The sequence below is a fragment of the Mytilus trossulus genome, chromosome 9 (genome assembly GCF_036588685.1).
Source record: "Mytilus trossulus isolate FHL-02 chromosome 9, PNRI_Mtr1.1.1.hap1, whole genome shotgun sequence".
In the NCBI taxonomy this organism is placed as follows: Eukaryota; Metazoa; Mollusca; class Bivalvia; order Mytilida; family Mytilidae; genus Mytilus; species Mytilus trossulus.
Window position 1 is genome coordinate 62621056 of NC_086381.1, and position 12236 is coordinate 62633291.

General features: G+C 32.8%; 1 protein-coding gene across 2 annotated transcripts in view; it reads left to right on the top strand.

Annotated features, from left to right (window-relative positions):
* Positions 1-12236, top strand: part of LOC134683205 (uncharacterized) — a 66209-nt gene that overhangs the window by 45487 nt on the left and 8486 nt on the right. Inside the window, exons 6-9 of one of the 2 annotated variants that reach the window (XM_063542359.1) lie at positions 5202-5306; positions 9550-9598; positions 10060-10154; positions 11899-12009. In XM_063542359.1, coding sequence (XP_063398429.1) covers positions 5202-5306; positions 9550-9598; positions 10060-10154; positions 11899-12009 — 360 coding nt within the window. The remainder of the gene's footprint in view (positions 1-5201; positions 5307-9549; positions 9599-10059; positions 10155-11898; positions 12010-12236) is intronic. The other variant, XM_063542360.1, reaches the window with a different exon arrangement.

Sequence of the window (12236 nt, forward strand, 5' to 3'; positions counted from 1 at the left end):
GCCGGACTACGTTTGTGTATTGTTGTTGACGAGTGTTGTATGAACCTGCGTGACCTCAGAATGTGGAGTACAGTCGTATTCCAATGACGTATTGTTTGACATTATGGCAGCCATAATTTACGTTCTGTTCTCCTGAATGAAAAATGAATATGTACATGTTTAACACACAATTACAACTATGCAATTATGTCAGTTTCAGGCTGTTTAGTGAATGTGAAGCTCATTTAAAAGAATTGAAGCGTAAGACAAAGCATACACTTTTGTTTTAAATCGAACTATGTTTTGTAATTTAATTTAACTATTGAAACTATTTGTGATGTTATAATAAATATTTAACTACTCTTGACGATGTATAATTGTTGACTATTAAAGATTCTTTTCTGAAAACCAGTCTGCAGCTGAATGTGTGATTTCAATATCAATACGCGAGCCGTATGCTCGCATTTCACGTTTCTCAGCCTCGTACAAATACAGCTGATATTGAAAGACACTGAACTTGTTTATATATATATATTCATGGGAAAATTAGAGAAACAAATTATTTCAACATCTTTATCCAAACCTCTGTCTTGGTTCCGTTTCATCGATGATGTTGACATAAAATGGATTGAATCCCAACAAAAATTGGATGCTTTTATCAGACGTGCAAACAACGCCCACCAGTCAATTAAATTTACATATAAAATATCCGACTCTAAGATATCTTTCTTAGACACAACTACATCTATAAAGGACGGTAACATATCAACAGACCTCTACTGTAAACATACAGATAAACATCAGTACCTTTCTCCCCAAAGCTGTCACCCCAAACACTGTACAAAAAGTATCCCGTACAGTCAAGCTCTCAGAGTAAAGCGGATTTGCTCCTCTGAGGAGACTGTCACTCGGCGGTTACAGGAACTTCGCGGATTTTTAATCAAACGAGGTTATAAGAAATGGGACATATATAAGGGGTTTGCGCGTGCTAACAATAACAGCCGCAATGACCTGTTACAGTACAAAAAGAAGAGACGCAGCAACATAGTTCCATTTGTTTAAACATACAATCCCGCCTTTACTAACCTTTCACGTTTGATCCGTGCCAATTGGCAAAGTATTGCTAATCACCCAAAATTATCCAAAATCTTTCCCGATCCTCCTGTCTTCGCTTTTCGGGGACCAGCAAGTCTAAAAGACTTATTTGTGAAAGCTGCCGTCTCCTCTAATAAAAGCTGTTTAACTACAGGATGGTGCAAGTCATGTGGTAACAAACGATGTCTGACTTGCCAACAAATACTGAATACTCAAACATCTACTTGCCACTCCACTGGGTCTGTGTACACAATATTTTGTAATGTAACTTGCAAAACCCAGAATGTTGTATACATTCTGCAGTGTCGATGTGGCATGCAGTATGTTGGCGAGACAGAACAGCCATTCCACAATGGCCATCGTAGTGACTACACCTGCAAGCCCGACCTCCCCGTAAGTCGCCAAATAAGATCACATGGGCACGACCAAGCTGATCTTAAAGAACTTGCCATCACCATCATAGATCACAACGAGGACTGGTCAAAGGCCGACAGTCTTGCTCGGGAAAGTTTTTGGATAAGAAAGCTCAGGGCAGTTTCCCCAGAGGGCATTAATGAAAAAATATAGAAGAGTCACTCATTTTCCCTACCATCACCGTGTTTGGAAATTTTAAAATTGTTCAACCGTTCGCTTAAATTGTATAAATTTCAAGATTTTGATAAAGTCTTAGTTTGAATTGACATAATTCATTTGTCATCGTGCAATTACCGAGGAAGGATATCTGTTATCCGAAATATCTAAAACATTGTTCGTTTTATTGTGTTTTTTAGTGATGTTGTACCCTTTAAGACTTGTTAGATATATACATATATATGTAAGATGTAAAAAAAGGGATCTTAATATAAATTTAATACTAAACAGAAAACAATAAACTTGTGTCCAAGATGTTATGCCACAAACATAAGGTGTCAATATATTTTAGTACACCAGATCCGGATTTCGACAATAAATGTCTCTTCAGTGATATTAGGGATCAAAACGGTATTTGGAAGGCCATATAATTTACCCTCATTTTTAGAATTTTTGAATTTTAAGAGTCAATATAGGATGAACGGATCATATAAACCGGAGGGAAAATATGATACAAGCCCAAACGAAAAAATATAAACAAGTCTAAATTGAAAACTACGTTCAAACCTATGATTGCGTTGGATAAAAACCGCAATTTTTATACGTGTGCATGTAAAACAAATTTCGTTGTAGAAGGGTCTAAATACAGCACAAACAACATTTTTCAAAAGACCAAAAAAGTGAAAAAGTATATTTTAACAAAACGCATTTGACCAACAGGTCGAACAACTGATGTTTTTTAACCCTGCTGACTGCCATTGTCAATTGCCAAATAAAATTGATCACAAGATGTAACAAAATGGATCTTAATATAAATTTAATACTAAACAGAAAACAATAAATTTGTGGCCAAGATGTTATGCCACATACACAAGGTGTCAATATATTTTAGTTTATGTGTGTTTTCGGTAAATTGAAAATACAAATATAGTTGTCAATCATGCATCGCAATTCTTTCAGAAGATTCGTCCATGATTTTCAAATATGAGAGCTATTGTGCAATAAAATATTTTTTTGGATTTCTGAAGATTGAAAGAGCCTTCATAGTGGGTATATATAAATATCAAGATAATTTAATGTATATAATATGGGCTGTTTTCTGATTAAATTTTACGAAAAAAAAATAGGCAAGAGACACCAATTTTTATTTGATCATTTGGTATATTAATGTCAACAGTTGCAGAAAATGTATCACTCTAAGGCATTGCAATTCTAGGTTGATCCAAATTTTGAGGGAATATGTGACATTTCATCCCCCTTTTTGCAATGTCTTATGGTAAATAAATGCAGAATGTTGCAAAGGAGACACAAACGAGAAATTGTATTTCACCATTTTAACTTTCAAAAATCAAATCTGTGGAAGATACTGATAACATACATATACATATGCATATGCTTTATGTATTAGAAAGCAATGAATAGAAGATGATTAAACATTTTTTTGGTTCAATTCTAATATTTTTATATGGAGTGCTACCTGTATTGACGAACTGCTGGCCATCGGCTTCTTTCAGCTCTTTGGTCGGGTTGTTGTCTCTTTGACACAACCCCCATTCTCCAGTTTGTGTATAGTTATAACTACTGCTATTCAGTTCACACTAAACTTTTTTTTTTAATTTTAAACATCTTCTATTAATAATCGCCTGTTACATCAACCCTAAGTTGCCCAGGGAAGCACATAAGGAGGCCAAAATGTTAACAGTCAAATTAAAGGGGGAAAGCAAAAAAAACACTAAACATTAATACGAAGAAAAAACTTCTCTGATGAAAATAGATCATAGATTTCTTTCAAATATTACAGTAGTAAAAATGAGGTTTTCTTCGTATTCTTTAAGGTGTCTCCCAGGTATAAATTTTTACTATCAAATGTTTTTTTTTTCAAAAATAAAATAGAAAGTATAGGTCAATGTGCTATTTTTCAATCCACAATAGTTCAAAATTGGCCAAATTTGCATAGATTGTTCAAGGTAGGTTTTGTCATATGTTACAAGAAAATAAAAAGAAAATGGGGTCACTTTACATTCCAGTATCATATTTTTTACTAAAAGAGTTATCTACCTTTAAATTGCTTAGTTGAACATAAGTTCTGAAAAAAAATAACATTTGGTATTTTTAAAATTGTGGATCATCAAATTAATTACTTTTGCTACGTATTAATAAACAGTCTTACACATTAATTAATTGCAAATCTGTCTTAAACATTTCTGTTTAAGGCAAATAACTAGACCGATTTTATACTACTATTGTACAATTCAAGATGGCGGTATTCAGTGAAAGTACCTTAAATTAGCCACAACAATAATAAGTAAATGTGCTTTAAAAAATAACTTAATTATTTATCGACTAGATGATGATATTACTTCTGAATGATTGAATGTTTATTAAGGCCCAGTGGCAAATATTTCATGCATGTTTAGGACGAGAAAAAAAAATCAAGGAATAACAATAGGTAGGTCCTGTCATAAAGGTCGTCCGGGTCGGAGAAACTAAGACTTCCACTGGAAAATGAGATTTATTTGGATAGGGAAAGACATTTTGCCCGCAACATGACTTCTACTGACCTCAATGAACATCCTGTAAAGCAACAACGGACGCCTCAGTTTGGCAAAAGTTTTACTACAGGTCGGCATAAAACCTGTAGTGACCATATTTCTATTCACCAGTCATGATTCTTTCCTGATAAAACTGTTTGATGTGATTATATAAATGTATTGCTGTATCGAAATGAATTATGTTAACTCAGTGGTGCTATTCTAGGGATCATAAAGCAATATTTATTAATTTTCTCATGATATGAGAGTATTGGAAACTGTTTTCGGTTATTCGTTCACGTCAACTCGAAACCTTAATGCATGGTTTGTGCAACATCTGTGCTATCAAACTATTTAAAACGTTGGTTTTCTATGGTGTAGAGACAACAACAAATATTGTTAATTAGTCAGAAGATTGAAATATCATGATAATCATTTCACATGAATATTTAAATACTGGTGAGAAGCAATATTTAATAAGCTATTAATTTGCTCTGATAAAAAATATTAAAACAAGGACACCAACTTCTTGTTGGTAATATAACCACTGGGTCGATGTCTCTGCTTGTGGACAATTTGTACCGAAATACGACCGCAAAGTAGCATACAATCCTCGAAATTACAACACTTACTTTTTGTGATAATACTAACGAACTTTGACCATATGACATGTGGTCGGATTGCCAATCAACATTTTGAACGCGTTTCTGTATATTTCAAAAACTAATGTAGTGATTGAGAACTTTTAATTAAATTTGGACTATTATGCTTAACATACCTTGTTTTGTTTTATTATTGCTTAAGTATCATAGTGCAATGGTATACCATTTAACAATTATACTTAATCAATATTGAACCCACTACCCTCCCGACCACTTTTTATCCAGTTGTACTTATCAATACGATCTATAAAACTAATGCATCAATAGCAATACAACGACTTAATTAAAGTGAAGATGATTTTCTGTATTATCAATTTAAATATAATGAAAGGAAACAGAATTTGATGTTATTATAATATTTTAGATGATTCAATACAAACAACAACATCTTCACTAAGAACCTATTGTACGATTGACGAAAGTTATGCAGACGGAACAACAGAAAGATATGATATCATGGGTGATAGAGGTAAGAATGAGGGTAAACATTCAAGCAACAATGAAAATGACATGCGTGGTAATAAGAAAAGAAAATTCAACCAACAATGTAAATGCGCGTGATCAAAAGTAATAAAGATAAGCATTGTAAAGCGAAACGATCAAAGATACTATATATATCGTGTATTGTCGCATATATTCTTGTTTAATTCCTACAAGAAGGTAATACCTCCCGAAACGAAAGATTATTTTCATCAGCTATAATTAGAGGAGTGGATAAGGTGTCTGCCCAATACAAAGTGTAGGTGTCGTAGAAGTAAGAAAATAAAAAGTACAAGTTTCAGCCCGCTTCAACAGGAAGTACAGGATCTGATCTATCCTTACATTGTTGAGGTAAATTTTATGGGCTTCTAAATACCGTTTCGGTTCCTTACTTCACTGAAAAGACATTAATTGTCGAAATCCAAATATGGCGTTCCAAATATTGCATTTCATATAAAAAAGAAGATGTGGTATGATGGCCAATGGGACAACTCTCCACAAGAGACAAAAAAAAATTGCAATCGTCATGGCAGTCAGCAGGGTTTAAGAACATCCGTTAGTTACTATTATTTAAATGCGTTTTTTTTTTTGTCATTTGGAAAATGTTGGTTGTGCTGTATTAAGACACGTCTCACAAGACATTTATTTTGCATGCACATATAAAAGTATAAAAAATTCCAAAGATCTTTACAAGTACATACAATCTAAGACTCTCTCATCTTGCAATAATATTAAAACATTTGACTTTTCTACACAAATATTCTCCATTCCAAACCATAAGACAAACTGAAGGAGTTGGTATTACTTTGTTTCATTAAAAAAGAATGGCGAACGTAAATACAAGTATCTTGTCTAAGGGAGGGATAAATCCTACTTTGTAAAGAATCACTCTGTTTCAAACAAAAAATTCTCTGAAACTTACATTATCAAGATGCTTGATTTCTTGATTGACAACATATTTGTTGCGTTTGGAGGACGTGTTTTTCAACAGACTGTCGGAATTCTAATTGGAACCAATTGTGCACCTCTTCTTGTCGACATGCTTCTTAATTATTATGAGGCTGACTTCATACAGAAACTTCTTAGGTAGAGAGATAAGCTATATCCTTTAACTTTACGTTCCGCGATATAGATGACGTTCACTAAATAATACAAACTAGATATAATAGAACGAAGATAAGGATACTACAGATACAGTTAAGTCTGCCTCATATCTCGACTTACATCTAGAAATTGACAATAAGGTTCGGTTGAAAACAAAACTCTACGACAAAAGAGATGATTTCAGCTTCCCAATTGTGAACTTTTTATTTCTATCTAGCAACATTCAAGCAGCGCCTGCATAAGGAGTATATATCACCCAATTGATACGTTATTCCCGGGTTTGTATTTCCTATCATGATTTCCCTGATAGAGGATTACTGCTCACAAGGAAGCTATTAAACCAAGACATGCAAGAGTTCCAAATGGTGAAGTTGAAATCATCCCTTCGTAAATTTTACGGACGCCATCACGAGTTGGTTGACCGTTATGGAATAACCGTTTCACAGATGATATTGAATGTGTTCCTTTTGTCTTAACTACATTGTCCTTCCCTTTTCACGAATGTGATCTACCGATTTAAGACTATTTACCGGATGTGTAATAACATAAGCAATACGACGGGTGTCACATGTGGGGCAGGATCTGCTTACCATTCCGGAGCACCTGAGATCACCCCCAGTTTATGGTGGGGTTCGTGCTGCTTAGCCTATAGTTTTCTATGTTGTGTCTTTTGTACTATCATTTGTCTGTTTGTCTTTTTTTATTTTAAGCCATGGCGTTGTCGGTTTATTTTCAATCTATGAGTTTGACTATTCCTCTGGTATCTTTTGTCCCTCATTTAGATTTGTTTATTTTTTTAGTTTGGGCTAGTATCATGTTTGCCTTCGGGTTTATATTATCTGCTCATCCTATTTCGGCGTTGAAAGAGTTTAAATTGAGGTAAATTTTATGGCCTTCCAAATACCGTCCCGATTACTAACATCACTGCACAGACATTGACTGTCAAAATCCTGATATTGTGTACCGACTTTTGCTCATGTTTGCGGCATACCATCTTTTCTACATGTTTATTCTGTTTGGTATTAAATTATTAATTAAGATCTAATTTTTTACATCTGGTGATCCGTTTACATGGAAATCGTCATGGTATTTAGCAGAGTTTAAGAACATCCGTTGTTAGACCTGTCAGTCAAATGTGTTTTATTGACAAATACGTTTTCATTTCTTTGGTCTTTTGGAAATTGTTGTTTGTGCTGTATTTCGACCCCTCTAACAAGAAATTTGTTTTGCATGCACACGTATAAAAATTGCGGTTTTCATCCAACGCAGGCAAAGGTTTGAACGTTGTTTTCAATTTAGATAAAAACAAATCGTTTGGGCATGTATTATATTTGCCTTCTGGTTTATGAAATACGTTCCTCCTATTTTGACTCTTCAAAATTCAAGAGTCGATCCAAAATTGAGGTAAATGTTATGGCCTTCTAAATACCGTTTCGATTCATAACATCACTGAATAGACATTAATTACATACGACTCAAAGTGTCAGATGACCGTACCGATAAGATTTTACATTTCTTAAATACTTTTGATCAAAAGCATTGTTGGAAGGGAGAATATTGGTAAAAGTCTGGTGTCGGTTTCACAAAATGTAACGTTGGACGTCCGTTTTTTTTCTCCCAAAGCTGTGTTGTTTTAATCCTCAAGTATACTAGATATTACTAAGCATATGACCAAGAGCTATAAGAACATAATTGAAAACATATAGTGAATCTGATTTTTATGTGGTAAGTGTTTGCTAACCTTTTTTTTTCTTTTTTTTTTCGGAGGAAATTTGAAGATTCTCTTTTAAACCTTAGAGATTGTAGGAACAATTAATATTAAATTGTTTTATTCTTTAAATGTTACGAACAGCCGTTCTATATAAATACTTATGATATAAATATGTTACGACTACATTCAAAGTTACGTACGGCTTTTTTTTATCCCGTGGTATAAAACCTGTATTTCGTTGTTCTATTTCCAGAATGCTTGATAATCGTGTTTTCCTAAATATTATACAGACTTTTATTAAATTTTTCTACCGACAACGTTTTGATCAAAAATATTTAGGAAATATAAAATCGGTACGGGCATCTGCGATATTGGAGCGTACGTAACGGAAGATACGTAAAGCCGATTTTCTCCAGTGACGAACGGGAGAAGTACTATGATTACTATATGTTTTTCGATCCAATTCAAATATTGCGTTTTTCACCACTTAAAAGTGTAATATGAAACGTAAATCTATAAAATTGGAGTGTTTTCCATATGTAAGAAAGTGTACATCTGTACGTGCTTAAGTGGCATGCCAAATTCAACAGAAACCTTGAACGAATATTATACATAGTTACTGCCTATAAACTTTGAGAGTAACTTATGTTAACTTTTTGCTGAGACTTTGACTAAATATAATGTGAAAACATAGATTTTCTGAGAATATATAACACACAAATAACATAATAAGAAAGTAGTTCTGAGCAAGATGAAAAATTAAAGATATACTCATTTTTTCCGCAAAGGATATGAAGGAGTAGGTCCAGTAAGACCCCTTTTTGACCCTCAAATATAACAGTTTTACAAAATTGTTAAAATGTAAACTGTTAGTTATTTATTGGAAAGTAGAATGCTTCTGCTACATAAATTTGGGCTGTTTTAGACAATACAATGCACATATATCGGGTACTAAAATACTGAAATCTTCACAATTTTAGCATTTTAGTTAAATTTTTTACGGTTTTCGTCTAAAATGAAAGTGGCCGCATTCGTGTTCATTCTTAATATTGAAATCTTAGTTGTATTTTATTGTAATACATAACATATATAAAAGTTGAGGATGAACACGGATGCGGCCACTTTCATTTTTGACAAAAACCATCTGAAAAATGTCATTTTTTGGCATATTTGATAGATTTTTAATATTTAAGCTTGAATCGGAGCGTTTTCAATGATTAAATCAGTTAAACTCTTTCACATAAACTATTCCAATCAACTGAAATAGACATTTAAGTGTTTAAAAAGTGTCCAAAATCTTTTGTCAGATGAACCTGAAATTTGAGGCCAAAATCGGCCCTTACTGGACCTACTCCTTTTTGATATAATTTGCTTATTGTTGTCAATTGATTGTTTTAATTTTAAAATATGTATTCAGGTTCAGCTAGTTTGGATAAAAAAGTCTCAGAAAGCAAACAGAAAGTATTGTGAGTAGTAAGAATTCCTACTGTACATAACAATGCCTCTTTCGTTCTGATCATAACAATATGAAAAGAAAAATAAGTTAAGTAATTGCTTGATCAATAACTTTACTTAAATGTTTCTAAGGTATATGATTTTGGTTTAAGCTGGAAATAGTGTCCGATAGCAATAACTACAAATGCATCTTGTTTAATAACTGGTTATAATATTTTAGTAGCAGTATGGTTAAGATTTACTTAACCTTGATCTCTGCTTAAGTTTATTTCTTAAAGATCATATCTACTTAATCTGTACATGCTTGAAAAAAGTAAAACGTTTCCGTGTTCTATTTGATTCAATTTAAACTAGGATGAAGTAAACAAACAAAAACTGCATATTTTTAATTCTGAAATTTTAAATGTACAAACATTTGTTGCCATTTACATATTTGCAAAATAATGTTTACTAATAAAGTGGTTTTTTTTAGAGAACTAAAATTTGGTGAAAGAATCCAAGCCAGGCCAAGATCGTCATCGTTATCACAGCTAAATGTGTCAATAATAGAAGACGACTCAGAAAAAGGTAACGAAAATATTTATGATCTATAACCTCGTACGAGAGTTTTCAAACATAACAATGGATTCAAGAAAAATAGACTTGTGATAATTATAAATTATCGTTGATCATCTCTACGAGAATGCTTTTCTCGCTTAACTCGGTAAGGCGAAAGCGAAAAAAGCAATCGAGTTGAGATGACCAATGATAATCTGTTTATCGCTATTTTACCTATGACGACGTTTTCAATTTCATGTCAATTTCATTAGCAACGCCACGTGCCTCCTTGGTTTCTAGCGATAATTTTCCATCTCAAGCGAGTAGCATGATTTGAAAATTAGATCAAAATTAGATCAAAGGAAAAATGCACAAAATAGCTCTAATTAGTGATATAAGCTGTATCCAAATTATAGATCTGAATTGGATGAATAAGTGTTCTTAGTAAAATTTTGAATACAGGAAATTCCACTGAAACTGAAAATTTCTAATCATCAGCAGCCAATAACTGTAGAAGAAAAACAAATACTTCTATAATCAACAAAACAGGTTTAAAACAATGAACCTAAACAGTTATATCGTGATAACGTACTTTCATTAGTTGCCGGTTCAAACCAACGACTTACAAAGATAACACATCAATAAGGATTTGCTCGCTTAGAACTTGGCATTTATTTATAAGACATAAGACCGAATTGATCAGATCGAAATAATGCCTTACGATAGTATGCGATGTCTCCCTGCGAACTGCTATCGTGTGATATAATATGTAAACAAATCGGCTCAGAGTTTTAAATCAGTACAATACAGGAATCCTACACATCTTTAATCACCATTCTAATATGACGTTCTTCTTTAGCTTTGGGTACAAAGCCATGTTCTAATTTGAATAGAACATGGGCTGCACGTGATTGACGTCACAATTGAAATTGCAACGTCAGATGAATTTTAAACAACGCCAGAGATCAAAATGGACATTTTTGTTGGTGTTGCTCGCTAGGAAATTAAATAAAAACATTCTAAAAGTAAGTTTAAATGTTTCTGTTCTTTTTTTTATGGATAAACTGTTGATTTTTCTATAACGTTTTTGTTCATCAAATCAAAATGGCGACATTTCGAGCGTCACTAATAGGTCCGCTTCGAAGAACAAAACTTCAAAATATTCCTATTAGAATCGAAATAATTCTATCATGCCATGCTCTATGCTCATTTCAACATGGGTAGGCATTATATTTGTAAACATTTAATACCGAGCGTTGCCTACCCATGTTAAAATGAGCATAGAGCATGGCATGAAAGAATTATTTCTTAAATGTACTGTTCCTCATATCAATAGATTATAACTGTATTCGGTGTTTATGGCTAACTGTCGACCATATCGTTTTTCACTTTTTTTATCTTTTATAAAAAAACTTATAAAAATATTGTTTGTGCTGTATTTAGACCCATCTAACAAAAAAGATCATTTTGCATGCATACGTATACAAATTGCGGTTTTTTATCCAACGCAATCAAAGGTTTGAACGTTGTTTTCAATTTAGATTTTTTTCTTCGTTTGAGCTTGTATTATATTTTCCTTTGGGTTTAAATGATCCGCTCATCCTATTTCGACTCTTCAAATTTCAAGTGTCGATCCTACTTATTACTATCGATCAACAAATGATAATAAAATTTTCAAATTTCTTTGTTTAGACAATCAAAATCATTTCTTTGTATAAATATGTATGTTGTTCTATATATTATCAAGCAAACAAAAGTTTTCATATATTTATAGACTGGTTTTACAAGTTGAATGTTACCTGTGACAACTATAGCTTGCATCTGATAAATGACTTCAACATTCAAAGGAAATTCAAAGCATTGTCCAAAATTGTACAATCTAAAGGTAAACTCTATTTCTTAGCATGTTGCATAATATACAGATGTGTGTTACTTTTTTTATGTCTGAAATCAAAAACATAAAGCGAAAGCAACAACGAAAAGCAACTTAATGCCTCATTATGTGTTTATGTTTCGTCATAATGTTTGTATTATATTTATTATATGCATGTGATATTAAAAACTTTCTGACTGATATAACTGAATTTTTATTCTGTATATGTATCATCTGTT